Consider the following 23,171-nt stretch of genomic DNA (forward strand, 5'->3'; position numbering starts at 1 on the left):
ATTTTTAAAAGTGTACTTTTCCGTCCCTTACAAATTTATATTGATCAAATTTGATTCCTACTTATGTTTTCGACTAGTTTTTTTTTTTGTCGGAATCCACCATGTGTCTTGCAAATGATCATTTTTTGAGGGCAAAATTATCAAATCAAATTTTATATAATTCGATTTATTGTCCTTCATATTTCACAAAATGAATTTTTTCAACTCTAACATTTTACAAAAATGAATTGTTTTATCTCTCACATTTCATAAAATGAATTTTTTCATCCCTCACATTTTTCAAAATGAATTTTTTCATCCCTCATTGATCATGTGCAATAGGTTTTTTTTTAAACCCATATATATATCTATTAGATTTCACCTGAACAGTAAGAACAATATGTAATATATCTTTATTTAATTTCACGTAAACTGCTTAATCTTAGTTGTACACATTCTATTCAATAGATATATATATAGAGGTTTAAAATTAATAATTTTGTTTTAAACCCATGTATATATCTATGTGATCTCACCACGTGAACTTATTTAATATTTGTGGTCTTTTTCTTTTGGTAATAATTTATTTATTGAGTTGTATAATAAGGCCATCTAATTAATTGGTCATAACTCGAATTCTATAGTCGTACTAATAAATTACAATTTAAATCTGAAGTTTTCACTCGTCAATTTTAAGATCAACAATTAAATTACTTGTTATGATTGTCTTAAAATTTTAAAATACCTATTAATTACATTTTTTTTGTCATACTTTTCTTTTGTTTAATTTTTCTGTACAAATTTAATTCGATATAAACGCTCAATAATATTTAAAATTAAATGTCTTCTTTCTTTTCAATTTTCAAGTAAAATGAAATGAATATGAGTGAAAAACTAACAATTTTTTAAAATTTATATATATTTGATTTCACCTAAGCAGTATAAAATAACATGTAATATGTCTTAGGTGAAATCAAATAGAGACATTACATGCTATTCGTACTATTCAAGTGAAATCAAATAGATATATACATGGGTTTTAAAAAGAAACTATTTGCACACATGATCAATGAGGAATAAGAAAAATCTATTTTGAAAAATGTGAATGATGAAAAGAAATCATTTAGTAAAATATAAGAGACTAAAAATTCATTTTATGAAATATGAGAGACAATAAATCGAATTATGTAAAATTAAATTTGATAATTTCGCCTTTAAAAAATTATCACGAACAAGGCATGTGACAGATTTTGATAAAAAACTAGTTTGAAACCTAGACGGGAACCAAATTTGACTAATGTAAATTTGTAATGGACGTAAAATTACACTTTTAAAAGTGAGGGACGAAAAAAATTATTTTACAAAATGTTAGAAAAGTTTTAAATGATTTTCCCTTTTAGTAATTTGCCTTTGATCGATACAACTTGCAATAAAAGTTTGTTACCGAAAACAATACCAGTAATAAAAGTTAGTGTGCAAATAGCAGTTTAGCCCTGAATTTTTGGAGAAATAACACTTTATTTCCATGAATCTTGAAGATATGCACTTTACCGCCCATGAAAGCTGATCAAATGTTTAGAAAAGTTGCTATACCCAAACTACTAGTACAATGACATTGTTGTGCTTAATTATTGTCAAAAATACTTATTTGGATTGCTATTTTTAGGAATTTTTAATGCAAAATTGACAGGTGTCGAGTCTGTGCAATAATAAATATCTATTCGAGAAAAATATACATTTTGTATATAGCGGTGAATAGGGTCGAATCCACAGAGACTGGAGATAATTCGTTTCTTCTAGAGTCCGAAGTATGGCGGATTTTTAGAGAATATAAAATAACTAACTAACTACCTAATCAAACAACTGATAGAAATAAATAGGAGTTAATCAATAACCAATACGACTCTAGCCAAAGGTGCAACTTTTTAGATACGGTCCATTCAACTGATCATTGATGCAAAGATAATTCAATTACTTATAACTAGATTGGTTATAGCCATCAACAAGCTCTGATAACCAACTTTTTCCTTATTTTATCGATAGCCAAGGTATGACCGTTAACTATTTTCCTAACCAAAAAATAACCCTAGGTATCATTTCTTGATAATAGGATTTAATTTCTTGATTGCAATAAAAATTAGAAAAACTCAACCCTAACCAACAAACATGCTACGAGAGTTTGCTTAAGTTAGATTATACGTTTCCCTAATATGAAACCAATCACGCTAGTCGCCACTTACGGATTCAATCAATTAATTTGGCATTAGATCATTAGGTTAATTCGAATATCGAGCTCTTGACATTCAAATAACATAACAAGCATAAACAATTAAATCAGGAAAACGTACAAATACCAATGAATAAAAGAAATAAGTAAAATAATTTAGATCTCATAGTTATTGTTGAACTAAATCTTCAATTTTCCCCTTGACTAGAAGTATGAAATTAGTTCTCCATTAATGGAGACCAAACCATGCAAAATAATTGGGAAAAGCTTCTAATTCTCCTCTCCCACGAATTGGCCAAAAGGCCAAAATAAAAAGACAAGAATTACTAACTATTGCCTCCTTTTCGTCTCAAGCTACGAAGATGCTTAATTGATTGCTGCCGAATTTGCCTCCTCCCGAAATTGCTACTGGCTGAATTCTTCATTACGTGGGATCTGACTTGCCTTTTTCTATTTTCTCGTAATTGATTAGTAATCTAATACTAATCCCATTCCTAAAAAAATTCTTATCACAATTTAATTTTCTAAAAACTCTCCCAGTCACTTGAGAATGATCCCACGAAATCAGGAAGGTCCTGATAGCTATCAAATTAGGAAATTGATTTGGATTCGAAGATTGCCCAATATCAATCCCGACTTTTTGGCCTTGAATGTAGATGCCGAATATACCACCATCAAATTAACTAAAAAATTGCCACTTTTAATCATGTTTTGTTCATTTTCCTACAATTAGTATCATTAACCAAATATAAATAGAATTCGACAATTAAAATAATATTTGGCTAAAATCAGGGGAAGGATAATTATAAATTTAGTAACAAATTATGACCTATCAATTTCCCCCACACCTAAACCATGCTTGTCCTCAAGTATGAGAACAACAAATCAAACAATCAAATTCAAACAATGGTATTACTCAAACTTTCTATTGCCAAGATACAATTAAAACATATGTCAAGTATTAGTGGCAATTTTTAAGAAATATCCCTTCGTGTAGCTTTCAAGATTAGATTAGGGACTCTTTTAATTTATGACTAACTAATCTAAAAATATAAAATATTCAACCAGCATCCATAAGCAAATGGTTCGACTATTAAGCAAAATCTCAACATTAAAATTCATGGATCAGCGGGCTAACAATTCATTCAAACACTTCCACATTTTTCACTATTAGCATATATTTTTTCTTTTCTAGAATATCCCCACACATGAATGATTTTTTTTTAAGGGAGAATGCTTAGTTTTTAGCCATTTAAGCGGTTCAACGCCAACACCAATATTGGTCAGATGAAGGAGCCCGGTTACTCAGCCATTATCGCTTAAAAATCACATACTCATTACTATCGTCATTTTTTGACGCGAAAATCGACACTTATGGTGAAGACCTCCAGTTACTAGGCAACGATACTAGCGGAGTATAGCCGAATACTATTCATAAATAAGCACCAAGTTGAAATTAAAAATCATATAAACTCGCTTCATTTCTTAAACATGGAGAACTAAGATTAATAGTTGAACTAATTTGCACAAAAAAAATGCTAGACAAATATTTACAATACTTAGAGAAGTAAACCAAAAAGTGCAAAAGTCATAAAATCTCAAATATTCACCAAAGATATACCCTTAAACTTAACCATGTCATACTTAACACTTTAGAGTGTAAAACCTTAGTAATAGAAAATTTTGAGACATTTAACCATCATTTATCAGAAACAATCGCAAATATGCACAAGATAGCTAAAAATTGGATAAAATTTGACAAAGTCAAACAAAAAAATTTAAATAAAAATGCCTACACTTGCACTTTTTTTAATAAAATACCAATGTACTACTCTTCCAACACCTAAATCTTACATTGTCCCCAATGTAAGTAATAAAGAATAAAATTCAAAACAAAAAAAGACAACGAAACTTCCCTGATCATCAAAGGGAGGTTGTGGCACAGCTGTAGGTGAGGGCAAAAGACATGTAGAGCTCGATGGAAAAACTGACGACGATGAAGGCTATGATTGGTAGCCAAGGATGTCAGGCGGCTCATGATGGATGAGGAAGAATTACGCGTGATGAGCAGCGATAATCAGGAACTGACGACCCACATTGAACGGCGCAACGATGGCGGTGGAATTTGAAGTCCTTTGGTTGTAGTCTTGCGGCTGGAAAAGAAAAGAAAGGAACAAAAAAAGAAAAGGGAGAAAAGAAGAAAAGAGAGAAAGAAAGAAAGAAAAAGAAAAGGAAAAAGAAAAGAAAGGAAATTTTTTTTTTAAACCACTGCATTAGACGTGGGCACGCCTAACTGCCCTTGAATCTTCTGACCAACCCATGGAAATTAAGATTTTTAAGCGTGACCACTTGGCGTGGGCACGCCTAACTACTAGGGAGTCTTCTGACCAATTTTTGAAAATTAAATTCCTTAAGCGTGACCATCAGGCATGGGTACGCCTAACGACTAGAGAGTCTTCTGACCGCAGATGTGAATTGCTTTCCTAAGGCGTGACCACCTAGCGTGGACACGTCTAACTGCCAGATTCCTGCCACAAAAATAACAAATCACTATATGCAACTAACACTTAACAAAAATACCAAAAACATAAGAAAACTAAAACAAATGCCTTGGGTTACCTCCCAAGCAGCATATTTCTTTAATGTCTTTGACTAGACATTGCCATATTTATTCACGGAGGATAAAATCGTGTAACTTGTTTCAGCGCTTCATCTTCTATGTAATCCTGATAGCCCTCGTAAATAGAGTAATTCTTGAACACACGAGTTACGGTCTTCCATGGACTAGTAGATGGCGCCAAATAAGTCAACAAGGATTTTAATTTTTCACTCACTTCTCCATCACGAACACTTACTGGCTCGAGAAATTTTGCCATTGCAACTCTTAATTTATTCCTGTTATGAAACTCAAAATCTTCTGATATAATAAAATCAATTTCACTAATAGGAATTGAAAAATAAAAGTTAGGAAAATATTGATTAATGAATGGAGGAGATGTCACCGCATTTAGAGATTGTTCACTGGATTCATTCATTTGAACCATTTGATGTTGGGGTCTCATTTCTTGCACTTTAACTTTCTTTTCAACTGTATCACTAGATCTTTCTTCTTGAGATTCTTGTAGTATCATGTCGTTTGTCAGGATAAATGCACTCTCATCTTCCTCATGGTCGATAATAGTTTGTGAGGACAATTTTTCACTCATTCGAGAAGTTAATTGCGTTATCCTAGATATTAATTGATCCATTTAATCTGCCAGATTACGCATGCTCGCTTGTGTTTTCTAATGAAAATCTATTGTCTTCTGATGAAAATCCATTGCCTCCTGTTGAAGTAGATATGTGTTAGTAGCTATTAATTCAACTATTTTTTCAAGAGACATACCTGACATGAATGACGGTTCTTGAGACTCTAGCTGTTGAAAATCTATTGGCCTTTGTTCATAATTAAAATTGGAATCATCCCACCATTCTTGATTATACTCGTTTGAATAAGGGTCATACCACGTTTGATATTGAGGCGAAAAATTTTCAAAAGTATCTATTGGAGTACTTAGACCATCTTGAAATGCAGGGCATATGTCGGTTGAATGATCTGAAACAAAATAAGTTCCACAATTTGCAACAGCCCATTGATCGTTAGAAAAAGTACAAGTCTCATAACCCCTTCTAAAAATAAAATCCAGTCTATTACTAAAATACGGAATGTTAGCAGCCATAAACTATATATAAAAAAAAAGAAAAAAAAATAAAAATAAAAACAAGATGAACTCAAAAAGAAACAAATTAATCAGGCACTAGTCCCCCGCAACGGCGCCAAAAATGGACAGCTGTCAAGTCTGTATAATAATAAATACTTACTCGAGAAAAATACACATTTTGTATATAACGGTGAGTAGGGTCGAATCTACAGGGATTTGGGATAATTCGTTTCTTCTAGAGTCCAAAGTATGGAGGGTTTTTGGAGAATATAAAATAACTAACTAACTACCTAATCAAACAACTGATAGAAATAAAAGAAATTAATCAATAACCAATACGACTTTAGTCAAAGGTGTAACTTTTTAGATACGGTCCATTCAACTGATCATTGATGCAAAGATAATTCAATTACTCATTACTAGATTGGTTATAGCCATCAACAAGTTCTGATAACCAACTTTTTCCTTATTTTATCGATAGCCAAGGTACGACGGTTAACTATTTTTCTAACCAAGAAATAACCCTAAATACGACCATATAATTTAATTTCTCGATTGCAATACAAATTAGAAAAGCCCAATTCTAACCAACAAACACACTACGAGGGTTTGTTTAATTTAGATTATACGTTTCCCTAACATGAAATCAATCACGCTAGTCGCCACTGGTATTAATCAATTGAACAATTACAGATTCAATCAATTAATTTGGCATTAGATCATTAGATTAATTCGACTATCCGGCTCTTGACATTCAAATAACATAACAAGCATAAACAATTAAATCAGGAAACATACAAATACCAATGAATAAAAGAAATAAGTAAAATAATTTAGATCTTACAGTTATTGTTGAACCAAATCTTCAGTTGTCCCCTTGACTAAAAGTATGAAATTAGTTCTCTATTAATGGAGACCAAACCATGCAAAATAATTGGGAAAAGCTTCTGATTCTCCTCTCCCACGAATCGGCCAAAAAGCCAAAATAAAAAGACAAGAATTACTAACTATTGCCTCCTTTTCGTCTCTAGCTACGAAGATGCTTAATTGATTGCTGCCGAATTTGCCTCCTCTCAAAATTGCTGCTGGCTGAACTCTTCATCACGCGGGATCCGGCTTGCCTTTTTCTATTTTCTCGTAATTGATAATAATTTAATACTAATCCCATTCCTAAAAAGATTCTTATCACAATTTAATTTCCTAAAAACTCTCCCAGTCACTTGAGAATGATCCCGTGAAATCAGGAAGGTCCTGATAGCTATCAAATTAGGAAATTGATTTGGATTTAAAGATTGCCCAATATTAATCCCAACTTTTTGGCCTTGAATGTAGATCTCGAACATACTACCATCAAATTAAAAGGAAAATTGCCACTTTTAATCATGTTTTATTCATTTTCCTATAATTAGCACCATTAACCAAATATAAGTAGAATCCGACAATTAAAATAATATTTGGCTAAAATAAGGGGAAGAATAATTATAAATTTAGTAACAAATTATGACCTATCAAAAATATATTGTAGTAATTTGATGTATGTAAGGTAAAAAAGTGATTGAAAAATATCTTCACGAAAAATGTTAACATTTTTCTGCGAAAACTCACAATCCAAACAAGTGTAAATTGCTATTTAGCATTATAAAAGGAGTCAGTCACTCTAGTTCTAATGTACTTTAATAAAAGTTATACTTAAACATAGAAAAGAAGGCTATTTTTTAAAATGTAACCAATCATCTTGATGAATGACGAAAAATAATAATAATTTCAGTTTGGACTGAATTTGCTAATTTTTTTAGGCAATTTTTATTAGTCAAATGAAAATAACATTCCAAGTAAAACCTCAGCACTCTAATTTTCTTTTATATTACTAAAATTGACAAATATGCCCGTCACTTACTATCAGTTACAAAACAATATGTTTTTCTTTCTATCCCCAACTTCTCACCGGTTCTACTCCTTTCATATCCATCAACCACTTCAATCACTTCCATTAGTGCAAATGTATACCCAATTTCCTGATTCGAGCAGCCAAAACAACCCCCCTCCCCCCTCGGAAACTGAAAAAAAACCCCCACAAAACAATATTCGCTTTTATCCTTGGTTGATACGTTTGCCACTACTATTAAAATTTAGAAACTCCCCAGTAAAGGTGGTGTTTTTTTCTCTGTATTTGCTTTGCTGCAGAGTCAATGTGTGTACTTTTTCAAAAAAAAAAAAATGTATGTAGGACTAAGTGCATTACATTCTATTGCAAAAGTTTAGTGCTCAATTAGTTTGTTCAATTTTACTTTTGTTTAATTTCTTATATAATTGCAGTGCTGTCTTTAGGAGAGATGAATTTAATTGTGCAACTTGGATGTGGTTCTTTTTAGGAGTTCATGGTGGATTATTTAAAGAAAGATTAATAAAATTTTTGTACCGGTTTACCTGTAAAATAGTTGCCTTTGTTGAATTCATGGAATCCTCAATTTCATAGCGCTATATCATGAATTTCAGTCTTATATGAGTAACAGAGGATGTTTGAGCTTTTTTAGGTGATAGTAAGGGTTGGGACAACCCTGGCTAGCTGCGAGGTTGATAAGGGTGTAGTTGTCTAAACCATAAAGTGTGCAAGAAAGGAAAAAGAAATTGCTTGAAGGATAGTCTTATAAGCTTGAGGGCAAAATTTTCAATTCAAATAATATAAAAAGAAAGAGAGGGAAGGGGGGGGTTCTAAAACTTCTTTATTTTTTTAAGTGCTAATGTCTTCTACCTTGTTCTTATTCTTATCATGTACATTACTCAATAAAAGGCATATCGTATCTTGGTACACTGCAAGTATTTTAAGCGTGCAAAAGCATATCCACATCTTTTGAATACAACAAATAAATATAATCATCAATTTTTGGTGATATTTCTTTTGTTATCTTGTTTTGAAATAGACAATTCAATAAAAGTGCACTTAAACAAAAAGGAAAAATAATAACTTTGAAAAAAATTGCCCAACCGAAATAAAAGGGTTTTGCATACCAAATTGATTAATCCATTTAGAGACTCGTTCGCTTTTTAATCTTTGGGACCAAAGCTATTAGTATTGATACTTATAATTCTAACAAGGTATTAAGACAAAACAAGGATTTCACGATGTGATTAACTGTAAAAGTAATTTCTAACGCCCAAGTCGTTAAAACTATTAAACTCCTCGCCTGTAACTGTAATTGTATTGGGAGATAACCTTTACTCTCCAAGACTTAGATTGCATGGTGATGCACATGCAGTGATGGTGTCAGATGACACTGTAGACAATGGAATTTTAATTAAATTCCAAAAGTTACCATTGATCTATAAAATATTTTTATCCAATCGGATATTGCCATATGGCACGTACACTTGGAAAAATTGGTTATTAAATGACCAATTATATTTTGTCACGTGTCAAGGCGAAGTGTTCCAAATCAATTCAAATTGCAGGGATATCTCCACCAACCAGATCATATCATGTCACATGTCCATTGGATAAATGTCTAAATATTTATTTCTTATTAAAGGGATAATATTTAGAGTTATTTAATCCAAATATATCTCTTATATACTGCAATAGCTTGGCCAGTCAAACGACGCCATGTCACGTGTCCCCACGAGTTTGGCCAATCGATAAATTTCTTATCTCTTTATTAATAAATATAAAATGAAGAGATAATATTTGACTGGCACAGTCCTAATATGACTGCACGTCTTGCAAGACAAGTAAGGTAGTACACAGGTTCTCAACCTCTACCTCTTGCTATAGCTATAAATAGGGGTCTCTCAACCAAATCAAGGGACACAGACAGAGACACAGAGATATCAAGAAGCATCTCATACACTCAAGTATTGAAACTTCAAGCTACGAAGGCCTGGGTCTCAAAGCTCCTCAAGTCTTCCGCATATCAAGGCTTGAGCTTTCAAGTATTTTCAAATCCTTCAAATCTTCCATATCAAGATTTGAAGGAGTCGATGGTTGATCCAAGAACAAGCTGCGAAGCCCTTGGATTGGTGTTCGAGGAGAAGAATCGAAGGAAGCTCTCCATAAGTTCGAGAAACTTCCAGAGATTGTACCTACATATTTTTCTAAGTTTATATAGTACATATTTGTCGTGTATTTCTTTTTCTTGTCGTTTTGCAGACTTGAAATTTTTATCGCGTACAAATTTTTGGCACGCCCAGTAGAACCATCTCTGCCTTCCATCTCTTCCCCTCGAATATTCAACTACGTCTATCACCAATGGCACCAAAGAGCAACAAAATCGTGATTGCACGTTCCAAGGCTACTGATGCTAAGCCTGTTCAGGAAGCTGCACTGGTTGCCACCAATACCCGCGTTATTGGCCCCGTGACAAGGAGTCTGACGAGAGCCTCCACCCAAAGTAGCACGGAACCCTCGGCGCCAACTCCCGTCTTCGGGTCAACATCACAAATGAGCTATTCCTCCACGATGGGGGTCCAAGACGTTTTCACCTCGATTGAGAAGGCTCTTGCCATGCTCGAACTTGGATCCGAACCCAAGTTCTCTAAGGATGACGACGAGTCCTCAAGCACTGGATCAGCCTCTTCAAATGAAACTCTTCATTCAAGATTTTCTATTGAAGATTCTGCTGCTTCTCCCGCTGCAATGTCGGCCATGATGACAAATACTTTAAATCTCGAAGAACAAGTTTCGAACATGTCCAAGATGATGGAAACCATGATGAAACACATTAAGGACCAAGATGCTCTCATTGCTCAACTGCTCACTCAGAAAGATCACGCTGCTGAAGGAAGCCGTGCGAATCCTAAGGAGCACCAAGAGCGTGAAATTCCCTCATCTAAAGGTAAGGACAAGGTGAAGGAAGTATATGTGACCGCCGATGGAACTATCCCCGTGGAGCAACTGAAGGAACTTGTTGAAGGCGTGATCAAAGATAAAAAGGAGGGTGGTTCAAAATCAAGCTTTACTTACTGCAAGCCTTACACTGCTAGAATCGATAGCCTCGCAATGCCCGCTGGATATCAACCTCCTAAGTTTCAACAGTTCGATGGGAAAGGTAGTCCAAAGCAACATGTGGCCCATTTTGTCAAAACTTGCAATAACGCTGGAACCTATGGCGACCTGCTAGTCAAACAGTTCGTTCGATCCTTGAAGGGCAACGCATTTGATTGGTACACTGATCTCACTCCGGGGTCCATCGACAGTTGGAAACAGCTAGAACAAGAGTTCTTGAACCGCTTCTATAGCACTAGAAGAACCGTTAGTATGTTGGAGTTGACTAACACTCGTCAATGGAAGGACGAACCTGTGGTCAACTACATTGATAGGTGGAGAAGTCTGAGTTTCAACTGCAAGGATAGACTGTCTGAACCCTCTGCCATAGAAATGTGCATCCGAGGAATGCATTGGAGCCTGAGCTATATTCTACAAGGTATACGCCCAAATACATTTGAAGAATTAGCTACTCGTACTCATGATATGGAGTTAAGCATCACGACCAATGCAACTGATGGACTTCCTATTCAAGCTCCGCGAGCGCAGCCGCCTCAGCAAAACAATGAAAGACAAGAAAATAGAAAAGGGGGCAAGCCTCCTTCAAGATTCAATAATAAGGAGTCCATGGCAATAAACACAGCTCCTATGAAAATTGCTACCAAAGTGAGTCGAAAGATCACTGAGAAATTAGATTCCTTCCAGAATAGATCAGTAAGAAGACCCACTTTAAAAGAGATGCAAGAAAGGGAGTACCATTTCCTTGAGTCTGACTTACAAGGAATGTTTGATGATCTTTTCAAGGAGAAGCTCCTTGAACTTCCCGACATGAAGCGTCCGGAGGAAGCCGGTCAAGTCAATGATCCGAATTATTGCTGTTATCACCGCTTGATTGGTCACCCTCTCACTAAATGCTTTGTCTTTAAGGACAAAATTATGGAATTAGCCCGCCAAGGAAAAATCCTTCTTGTGGAGGATAAAGCATCGGCAAACCAAACAACAATAATGTTTGGGTCTGTGTGTTATCCGATAGAAGTTTTATCCACAACAAGCAGCGCTTTGTCCAAGGAGCTTGAAAAATCCTAAATTGAAGATGTTATTGAAGATGACAATGAAGGATGGACTTTAGTCACTCGGAAGAAGACTTGCAAGCCAAGAATAAAGAAGTACATCTTTTCGAAAAGCATTCATTCGACAAAGCCAAAAGTAACGATGAAAAGACAAAATGCAACAAAGAAACAAAAGAGAGTGGCCATAAAACCAATTCCTTCAGATTTTCAGCGCCTTCAAGAGGTTCGGCAGCCCGTGACACTGAGAGAATTTATACCCAATGGGTATTTAAGTGACGATACCGATGATTTCACTTCTTGTAATGTCGTCAAAGCTGAAAATCCTCAAGTCATACAAATTGGCACTGAATTTGAGAAAAAACTCAAAGTCGATGATAAACCACCGGTGGATTGTGCAACGATCATCATTTTTTATGATGATGATTTAACTGTTGAGTTCAAGACCCACAATCGACCTTTGTTTGTTAGTGCATATATTCGAGAACAAAAGATGAGTCGGGTACTCATTGATGGGGGATCTGCTGTCAATATCATGTCCGTACGTTCTATGAAAGAGTTAGGAATCTCAAGTGATGAACTCTCCCAGAGCCGCCTCATGATCCAAGGATTTAATCAAGGGGGGCAAAGAGCAATTGGTCTCATAAGGCTTGAATTGCTCATTGGCGAGTTGTCTTCAAGTGCGTTATTTCATATCATTGAAGCCAAAACCTCTTATAACATGCTTTTGGGAAGGCCCTGGATTCACGAGAATGAAATTATACAATCTACTCTGCATTAATGTTTCAAATATTGTCGAGATGGTATTGTTAAGAAAGTTACTGCTGATGACAAACCTTTCACGGAAGCCGAAACTCACTTTGCCGATGCCAAATTTTATCTTCACAAAGAAGCAAAAAGAAAGGAATCAGTAAGGGAAGAAAGTCAAGATTTCAAAGTACCAATTTTGCGGTATACTCCAAGATCAAAGAGAGAAGAAGGTCAGTCTTCTTTTATCAGAAATGACACATTAAATGTTCCGCTCACCAAGATAGAGCCTGTTAAAATTGAGAAGGTGAGCTTGCAAGGGTTTGTTCGTCCCAAAGAAGAACCGACAGTGGAACATTGCTCGCTACCAACTAATCGGACTCAAGAAGGTTTTGATCCAGACGCCTATAGACTTCTTGCTAAGGCGGGTTATAACCCAAATGAGAAGAATACATTGGGCAAACTCCCTCCTGAAGTGACTGGCGAGAGGACTCACGGATTGACACCTACGCAGAAAATATTGAAAGAAAGGGGCTATAATGTTGAAAGTTCATCGATGGGTCTTGGCTATCAACCGCCCTCTCCTGTTCGTATAATGATCAAAAGAGCGAGTTGTAACTATGTGAACGAAGAAATGGAGGTCACAAGCCGAAAGAGATCTGTGTTCGACCGATTGGGAAATAAGTCAAAACGTACTTCTGTGTTTGACAGACTTGGCCCGCAGCCGAAAAATCTGAAGTCGCCCGTCTATGAGAGATTAGGCAGTAAGAAACAAGAGTACCAAATTGTCAGGGAAGAAAGTTTCACTCCAATAAAGAAGAACAGACCAAGAAAGCGAGTCTCCAATTTCTTCATGCACTATGGAGACTTATTCAATGTAAGAATTGAAACCATTTTTGAAGAACAGGGTCAAGAAAGTACGGCTTCCTGTCACCATATTACGATCAGTGATCTTGAAGAAGAAGAAGAAAATGCAGATGACGCTCCCGCTGAACTTGAACAAGGGGTAAAAAATACGGTTGATGAGCTAAAAGAGATTAACCTTGGCACAAGCGACGATCCTCGCCCAATTTACATAAACTCTTGTATGACTCCTGAAGAAGAAAAAGAGTATGTTGATTTGCTGCTCGAGTTCAGGACGTCTTTGCCTGGAATTACTCAGAAATGCCTGGTTTGGATCCAAGGGTCGCCGTTCATAATTTGTCCGTCAAGCGAGGAACAAAACCTGTCAAGCAAACGCAAAGGCGTTTTCGGCCCGAATTGATTCCTCTGATAGAAAATGAGATAAATCGATTGATTGAAGACGGATTCATACGAGAAGTAAAATATCCAACATGGATTTCAAGCATCGTCCCTGTAAGGAAGAAGAATGGGCAAATTCGAGTTTGTGTTGACTTTCGAGACTTAAACGAGACTTGCCCCAAAGACAATTTTCCTCTCCCCATCACAGAATTGACGGTAGATGCTACAACCGGGCATGAAGCACTATCTTTTCTCGATGGATCGTCTGGCTACAATCAAATACGTATGGCGCCCGAGAATGAGGAGCTAACTGCCTTCCGCACTCCCAAGAAAATTTATTGCTATAAAGTAATGCCGTTTGGCTTGAAAAATGCTGGAGCGACATATCAAAGGACAATGCAAAGAATATTTGATGATATGCTCCATAGAAATGTGGAGTGCTACGTTGATGACCTTGTGGTGAAATCAAAGAAGCGAGAGGATCATATTCAAGACCTTCGAAGAGTTTTCCAACGCCTTCGGAGATACCAATTAAAGATGAATCATTTGAAGTGCGCATTCGGAGTCACTTCTGGCAAATTTCTTGGTTTCATCGTTCATCAACGGGGAATAGAAGTCGATCGATCTAAAATTGATGCAATTGTGAACATGCCTGAACCGCGAAATATTCATGAATTGAAGATCTTTCAAGGGAAGTTGGCATATATCCGGAGGTTTATCTCTAATTTGGCCGGGCGATACCAACCTTTTAGTAGACTGATGAAGAAAGAGGTACCTTTCGAGTGGGATGAATCGTGTAGGAATGCTTTTACAAGCATCAAGGCGTATCTCATGAATCCCCCAGTGCTGGCTGCGCCCATTCCAGGAAAATCATTGATTCTTTATATTTCCGCTCAAGAACGGTCGGTTGGGGCCTTACTTGCTCAAGAAAACAATGAAGGTAAGGAGAATGCACTGTATTACTTGAGTCGGATGATGACATCTAATGAGTTGAACTACGCATCCATCGAGAAGTTGTGTTTGACACTTATATTTGTCATTCAGAAGTTGAAGCATTATTTTCATGCACATACTATTCGTCTCATATCTAAGTCCAATCCCATTAAATATGTCATGGCAAAACCTGTACTATCTGATCGGCTCGCGAGATGGTACCTCCAGTTTCAACAATTTGAAATTATTTACGTACCTGCGAAGGTTGTCAAAGGACAAATATTGGCAGACTTTTTAGCCGATCATCCCCTACCTGCCGAGTGGGAGTTGACTGATGAACTTCCCGATGAAGAAGTGTTTATGGTCGAATTGCCGTGGTCAATGTATTTCGATGGAGCTGCCCACCGTGATGGAGCTGGTGCGGGAGTTGTCTTTTATACTCCTGAAGCAGATATATTGCCATACTCTTTCACTTTAACACGCCGGTGTTCCAACAATGTGGCTGAATATCAGGCGTTGATTCTCGGTCTTGAAACGGCTGTAGACATGAAGCAGTTGCATCTTAGAGTCTACGGTGATTCAAAATTGGTGGTAAATCAACTCCTTGGTGTTTATGATGTCAAGAAACCTGAATTGATCCCATATTACAAGTATGCAAGGCAACTCATGGGATATTTAGGTAATGTCACTATAGAACATATCCCTAGAAATTTCAACCAACAAGCTGATTCTTTGGCAAGGGTGGCGTCCATGATCACTCTACCTTCTCATCGAAATCAGATTTCAATATGTCAAAATTGGGTCATACCTCCGATGTTTGATGAAGGTAATGATAGTGAAGAAGAAAATACTTATCATATTTTTGTCCATGAGATCGAAAAGGAGGATTGGCGTCACCTCATCATTAATTATCTTAATCATGGAAAGTTACCAGAAGATCCTAAGAAAATGGTTGATATACGTCGTCGAGCACCACGTTTCATTTACTACAAAGGGACGCTTTACCGAAAGTCATTCGATGGGGTGTTTCTACGATGTCTTGGAGAAGATGAGGCCATGTAAGCAATGGAGGAAACTCACTCTGGGATATGCGGTGCTCACCAGTCTGGCCCGAAATTACACTTTCGTATTAAAAGAATGGGATACTACTGGCCAACAATGGTAAAGGATTGCATTGACTTTGCTAGAAGATGTCAAGCATGTCAATTTCATGGCAATTTCATCCATCAGCCCCCTGAACCATTGCACCCAACTGTGGCTTCTTGGCCGTTCGATGCTTGGGATTTGGATATAGTTGGACCACTTCCAAAGTCTTCTGGCGGACATATTTTTATTTTGGCGGCGACGGATTACTTTTCAAAGTGGGTTGAAGCGATTCCTCTAAGAGAGGTCAAAAAGGAGAATGTAGTGGATTTCATTCGCTTGCATATCATTTATCGGTATGGAGTCCCGCGTTATATCATTACCGATAATGGTAAGCCTTTTTGCAATGTAGCAATGAATAAATTTTGCAAGAAGTTTCATTTCAAACAATACAATTCGTCCATGTACTACGCTGCTGCAAATGGACTCGCTGAAGCATTCAACAAGACATTATGTAATCTGTTGAAGAAAGTCGTGAATAAATCGAGAAGGGATTGGCATCTTCGAATTGGAGAAGTACTTTGGGCATACCGGACTACTTTTCGAACTCCCACGCAAGCGACCCCATACGCACTTGTTTATGGTGTTGAAGCTGTTCTTCCACTTGAGTGTCAAATACCTTTGCTAAGAATTGCGATTCAAGAAGGGCTCAGTAGAGAAAATAATGTTCGTCTTCGCCTTGAGGAGTTAGAAGCACTCGACGGAAAGAGATTGGAAACCCAGCAACGGATTGAGTGTTATCAAGCCCGCCTTTCAAAAGCATTTAATAAACATGTCCGGCCACGCTCTTTCAAGATTGGAGATTTAGTACTCGCCGTTCGGAGGCCGATCATTCTCACTCATAGCGGTCAAAGAAAGTTTACTTCTAAGTGGGATGGGCCCTATGTTGTTCGAGAAGTGTATACAAATGACTCATATAAGTTGGTTGCTGAAGACGGGTTAAGGGTTGGCCCCATCAATGGCAAGTACCTAAAAAGGTACTATGCGTAATCGGGACCCCGCAAGACTCCTGGCCCGCATGAGCTAAAACTGTGGATAGCAACCACCAATAGTGTAGTATGTGGTTAAATTGCTGAAACACTTCACCAAGTCTAAGGTGGTAAACAAATAGATACTCCTGACCCGCATGAGGTTAAAATGTGAACGGCAGGAACTACGTGTGACTTGATTCCCTTGTTGGGATACGTAGGCAGCTTGGAGGGCAACTTCTAAGTTCAGTTACACCACTCCAAATCAAATCCTTGTCCCTTGTAAAAGAAAAAAAAAACAAGAGATAAGAAATGAAAAGCGTTTTATTATTGAAAAAAAAAAAGGAAACTCATTACATGGAAAAAAAATGATGAATGGCAAAAGAATTCAGGAAAAAGAAGAACATGGTGGAAAGTCTAAACATCAAATTTGTATTCCACTACAGCTACTTTATATGATTCAAGTGCAGACTTCATGTCCTCAAGTTCCTTCACAGCGTCATCAGTCAAGATGCTGGTCTGTTCAATGGAAGACAGCTCATCATGCGCTTGGGTTATTTCGACCTGGATCTCTTTGAAGGTCTCATGCTTTTGATCGATAGTTAAGGTGATTTCCAAGTTTTGCTTCTCCAAACTGATGAGTTCCTGTTGCAGAATCTTCTTCCTGGTTTCAATGGATTGCAACTCCTCTTCAAGACTTTGCAAATGACGAGTCAGTTCTTCTCCCTTTGCCTTAACTTTCTCGAGTTGGACGGTCGCTTTGAAAAGGAGTTCTGCATGTGTTTCTTTGTTCATCCTTTCCCACGATGAAGATGCTAGAACATCATAAGCCTCCGCCTTGGCAAACAATTCCATCAAGTGGTCTTTTAAAGGGAGACCGTTGGTGGGATCCGTTCTTGTGATTTCTGCAATGATTTCCTCTGCACACTCTTTTAAAGAAGAGATCTGCTCAATTGGAGTGTCAAGAATCTGTCCGCGGAAATCCATCCACAAACTTTGCAAGTACTTTCTTCGATGTGCTTGGATCAGCTTTTGACCGTGGAATTCTGAAACCAATGCCACCTTAGGCCTTTTTCGAATTTCGTGTGAACTAGTCAGCTCCTTCTTATGCATTGACGAAGTACCTCCACTGGGGACAAATTGTCTTGGAGTACTGATAGCTATTTCGTCACTCTTGTTGTTTGAGATTATATCATCAGTTTCGAGTTCGGGTGATGAATTGTTACCAACACCTTCTTGACGAAATTCAAGAAACGGAGGCTGAAAAGGAAAAAGCAAAAAAAAAAAAAAAACTTTTGCTCAAATATCATATTTAGTATTAAGGAAAAAGGGGGGGTTCGAATATCATATTTGGTATTACCCTAATAAATGAAAAAAAAAAAAAACAAAGCAAAGCAAAAAAAAAAAAAAAAAGGTACAAAAATTGAATTTTCAGCCATGAATATCATGCTTGGCATTATTTTAGTAGATAAATCAAAGGGCCAAATTGCCTTGTAATATGTCGGAGATACAAGTTAGAGGCACACGTTGAGTAGAGAAATAAAATTCCAAGTTCAGATCATGTTCAAAGCATCTGACGATGAAGCACGTGAGTACCTTGACCGAGACCTCTTGTAACAACTAAATGTTGCGGGTGAGGCAAACAAAAAAAAAAAAGCCTGAAGTACCTGACAAACGAAGGAAAGTGTTTACTGGAGTATAGCCAGCAGATGATGGTTGTTCCTTGCAACTGCGGCCGCGTGATAATATAACTGAAAAAAAAAAAAAAAAACTTGTTCAAAAGTTGTGGCCTAGACGTGGCTATTTATAGGGGAGGATTGGTGTGAATCTGAGCCGAGAAGGAAGTTTTCTTCCATACGAATCTGTAAGAAAGTCAAGTTCTTTTCGGAGTCTACTTTGTTGATTCAAGACCAATTTGTCAAAAGGTCTCGTGGACTACGCCGGCTAAGTAATTTGCTATGGGAAAGAATTCCAATTGGCTTTGGGATTGAGCAATCACGGTTGGCATAAAGGAAGGACTCGTGGGCCATGGGAGAATCATATCGCAAATTGGAGTCATTGCATACGGCAGGATAGCTACTTCATTGGATTTAAGATATAGCCATGGCATAGACATTGTAGGGAAGCGTTTTGGTCTTGGAAATTTAAAGTGTTGGCCCCACCAGATGATGCGTGCATTTAATACTGTGGCCATGGAACTAAAAATGCCTTTCATTGCATGACAATCTTACGTTGGTTCAAAAGCCATGACATGCAAAGCTTTAAGTAAATCTACCCGTGGGCTTTATTCCAACAATAGGCACCAATCTCCATTTGGACAATTTTTCAATCGAGACCCGAGTTTCATTCTCAAATAATATTTTGAGAATTTATTTGGTAAAGTCATGGGGCTCTAAGCATCTCAATTGACTAAAGCTTCTTGTAATAATTGAATATTGCAAGTAAAAAAAAAAAAAATGATGAAGCTGCAGGTACCTGGCGAGCGAAGGATTTTCCAACGGATGATGACTGGCTCTGGCGGCAGCGGCAATTTATGATGCGACTGACGAGAGAAATAAAATTCGTTCAAGAGTTTGTGAGCTAGGGATGGTTATTTATAGGGGAAATTTGATGCGAATCCGAGCCAAAAGAAGTCTTCCTCCGTAAGAATTTGGGAAGGAAGTCGATTCCTTGTTGGAATGGCCTTGCTGAGCCAAAACGGATTTGTTAGAAGCTGTCGGCCAAGTAGTTTGCTACCGTCTAGAATTCTAAATTGGCTTTGGGATTGATCAATCATGGTTGATATAGGACAAGTCTTGTGGGCCACGAGAGAGTCATGTTGGAAATTGAAGCAACCGAAGCTTGTCTGATGATGCACGGTGGACTTGAAGCTTTGGCATGTTTTGACTCTGGGATTGATATCACTAAAAATGTTGCATGGATTGTTGGACCCCACATGGCCACCCTGTGCCCGGTTCAAAGCCATGACATTGCAAAGAGCAAAGTCCATTCACGCACTTTATTATAAGGCTTCAAATTGGAGTAATCCGGCTTCGGGATTAATGGGCAGTATTTCACATTGGAAATTAATTGGCACTAGTGGTCTTGGAAATTGAGATCAATAAGGCATGAATTGGTGGTATTCCACGTAGCTATCCTATATGAAACAAGTCATTGATATAAAGTTTGCAAAGCTTGGAATTTAGCCCATTTATGAGTTTTATTTGAAAAGCTAAAATATCAACGGTGTTCGAGTTGAAACAAAAAAAAATGTCAAAACTTGTCCGTTCAAAATTTGCTTCGGTCTTCAACATTTACGAACAAGTTTCGAGGGGGCATTTGTAGACAATGGAATTTTAATTAAATTTCAAAAGTTACCATTGGTCTATAAAATATTTTTATCCAATCGGATATTGCCATATGGCACGTACACTTGGAAAAATTGGTTATTAAATGACCAATTATATTTTGCCACGTGTCAAGGCGAAGTGTTCCAAATCAATTCAAATTGCAGGGATATCTCCACCAACCAGATCATATCATGTCACATGTCCATTGGATAAATGTCTAAATATTTATTTCTTATTAAAGGGATAATATTTAGAGTTATTTAATCCAAATATACCTCTTATATACTGCAATAGCTTGGCCAGTCAAACGGCGCCATGTCACGTGTCCTCACGAGTTTGGCCAATCGATAAATTTCTTATCTCTTTATTAATAAATATAAAATGAAGAGATAATATTTGACTGGCACAGTTCTAATATGACTGCACGTCTTGCAAGACAAGTAAGGTAGTACACAGGTTCTCAACCTCTACCTCTTGCTATAGTTATAAATAGGAGTCTCTCAACCAAATCAAGGGACACAGACAGAGACACAGAGATATCAAGAAGTATCTCATACACTCAAGTATTGAAGCTTCAAGCTACGAAGGCCTGGGTCTCAAAGCTCCTCAAGTCTTCCACATATCAAGGCTTGAGCCTTCAAGTATTTTCAAATCCTTCAAATCTTCCATATCAAGATTTGAAAGAGTCGGTGGTTGATCCAAGAACAAGCTGCGAAGCCCTTGGATTGATGTTCGAGGAGAAGAATCGAAGGAAGCTCTCGATAAGTTAGAGAAACTTCCAGAGATTGTACCTATATATTTTTCTAAGTTTATATAGTACATATTTGTCGTGTATTTCTTTTTCTTGTCGTTTTGCAGACTTGAAATTTTTATCGCGTACAGACACTATTCTTTTCAATGACAGAAAGTGGAAAAAAGAAAATTCAACATGTTCAAAGAAAGATAGCAGATAATTAATGTCATCAAAGTATACCTACTACTATTGTATAGTGCTAGAACGAGTACAAGCATTACAAAGAGAAGGGAAAGAAAAAAGCTACTACATCACAGATTCAGTGGTGTTTCAAAAATATCAAGCGTGTTCAACTAGATTTTGCTTTACTCTAATCCTATGTGCTTTCATTCTTTGACGTGCCTGTTCTGATATTTCTGTTTGTCCCATTCTGGAATTAATGTATCCCTGTAATGAAATAGCATTCATCAGGTTCCATCTTCTTTTTCCATAGGCAACAAAGTCATTCCATTTCTTACCGAATCTAAGGCTCTTCATTCCCTTTCCTACCAAACGTAAACAGAACTCAACAGGCATCAGGCTGTCAAACTTTCACTCAGAACACATGAACAAACCTAAAAGAAACAGACACCAAGAAATGAGTGGTAGCAGAAGGACACAGGCACAGAAGAATGCACTGAAAGTTTAGAAGCGCAGACCACACTTCTGCAATTTTTTTGGGGTCAAATTTCATGGCCAATCCAGATCTGTGATGATAGCATACTGCAACGCCAACTTTAATTAATTAATTCACCACTCACTAAGGTTACAAAAATTGCACTCTTCCATCTGTATTCACACGTAGCAATACTGTCATGATTAGTGATAGAATCAAATATTTATCGTTTGAGTTCAATCTTAGCATACCGAAACTTGCTTCTGCAGTGCATGTGATTAAGAGACAAACTTAAAGAACTAAGGCAGAACATAAGCATTGAAACAGTTATTTTAAAGAACCAACAGCAAAATAGGAAAAAGCAGAGACTGTTAAAACAAGTCGAACTGATAATAGTACAAATTTCTGCTTAGGCCTGTGATTAAGAGACATTTACACTGCCCTCTTATTGAAGTTAGAATGTTCACCATGTTTAAATATTTCCAGTCAAATATACTACATTGAGTATCTGAATCTCTATCAAGTAAAAACTCAACAACTTTGTATGGCTGGATACCTAAGATGTCTTTAAAAAGGACGGAGAAGAGCATCTAAAGAGCAAAATCAAATAAAAAAGGAGCAAAAAAAAAGAGTGAAATATCCAGAGATCCTAAATGGAGCCGATTAAGTATAAGATCCCCTTTCTCCAACATTTAGACTGTTATTGCGCATTTTTGGAGCAAACTTCTCCACTATCTTAAAAAGGGATGGATCATTTCCACTATCTCTGAATGAATCTAGTAAAAAGGCAAAAGTAGATACTTGCAGTGAGAATCCTCCCTAAATCCATTTCTTCAAAATAAACCACTGCATCATCAAATTCACTAGCCTTGACAAGTCCTTGGACAATAATGTTTAAGATAAACAATGCAATTACTATATGGTATGGGCGATAAACTCAACATCTTGATGCTGCTCCACTGAGCAGGTCCAGTATATTAGAGAAGCGTTTTTGGCATAATGAAAGAATAGAAGATGATGTAGGCCAGAACTTTGAGCGACAAAAGCAGCCCCCTCTGCATCCAATGGCTTCTGATTATGCTAACAACTAAGTAAGCATCATCTATCTTCTCTCACAAAATTCAGAATGGCAAAGAGAAGCATTTTTCATCTATAACAGAATAGAAGATGCTGTAGGTAACAACTAAGTCAAACTTCTATCTTCCCCACTCACAGATAACTACACATGACGAAATCTAAATATTCCAGCGTGCTTGTCACCTCATTCTAGAGAAAGGGAGCAGAAAGCCCAGAAGTGTGCCTGCAATGTGTATTAGTAGCTCAGAAAAATCCCCGTGGGGAAAAACCCTCAGGTAAAGAAGATACAAGGGAATTGAAGTTTAATAGTTTAACCATAGCTGCTCTTCAACCAGAACAAGCGGATTGAGAGCTGCTATGCCACGGCTGCCCTTCGGTCTTTGGCTGGAGGG

The 23,171-nt window shown here is 37.0% G+C and overlaps 1 protein-coding gene across 1 annotated transcript; it reads left to right on the forward strand.

Annotated features, from left to right (window-relative positions):
- The first annotated feature begins 12,097 nt into the window (after positions 1–12,097).
- Positions 12,098–15,936, forward strand: LOC113693104 (uncharacterized). Its single transcript, XM_027211683.2, has 3 exons — positions 12,098–12,632; positions 12,753–13,809; positions 13,884–15,936. Exons 1-3 carry the CDS (start codon positions 12,098–12,100, stop codon positions 15,934–15,936), a joined length of 3,645 nt encoding a protein of 1,214 aa, XP_027067484.2.
- The last annotated feature ends 7,235 nt before the right edge of the window (positions 15,937–23,171 follow it).

Source organism: Coffea arabica, chromosome 6c, assembly GCF_036785885.1.
Source record: "Coffea arabica cultivar ET-39 chromosome 6c, Coffea Arabica ET-39 HiFi, whole genome shotgun sequence".
Classification (NCBI taxonomy): Eukaryota; Viridiplantae; Streptophyta; class Magnoliopsida; order Gentianales; family Rubiaceae; genus Coffea; species Coffea arabica.

What these genes read in the sequence shown, in the direction of transcription:
- LOC113693104 (XM_027211683.2), top strand. Translation starts at nt 12,098, where the DNA reads ATGAAAAGACAAAATGCAACAAAGAAACAAAAGAGAGTGGCCATAAAA. An exon ending in CATTGGCGAGTTGTCTTCAA is followed by an intron (nt 12,633 to 12,752) that starts GTGCGTTATTTC and finishes AATATTGTCGAG; the next exon opens with ATGGTATTGTTAAGAAAGTT. An exon ending in ACTCCTGAAGAAGAAAAAGA is followed by an intron (nt 13,810 to 13,883) that starts GTATGTTGATTT and finishes TTTGGATCCAAG; the next exon opens with GGTCGCCGTTCATAATTTGT.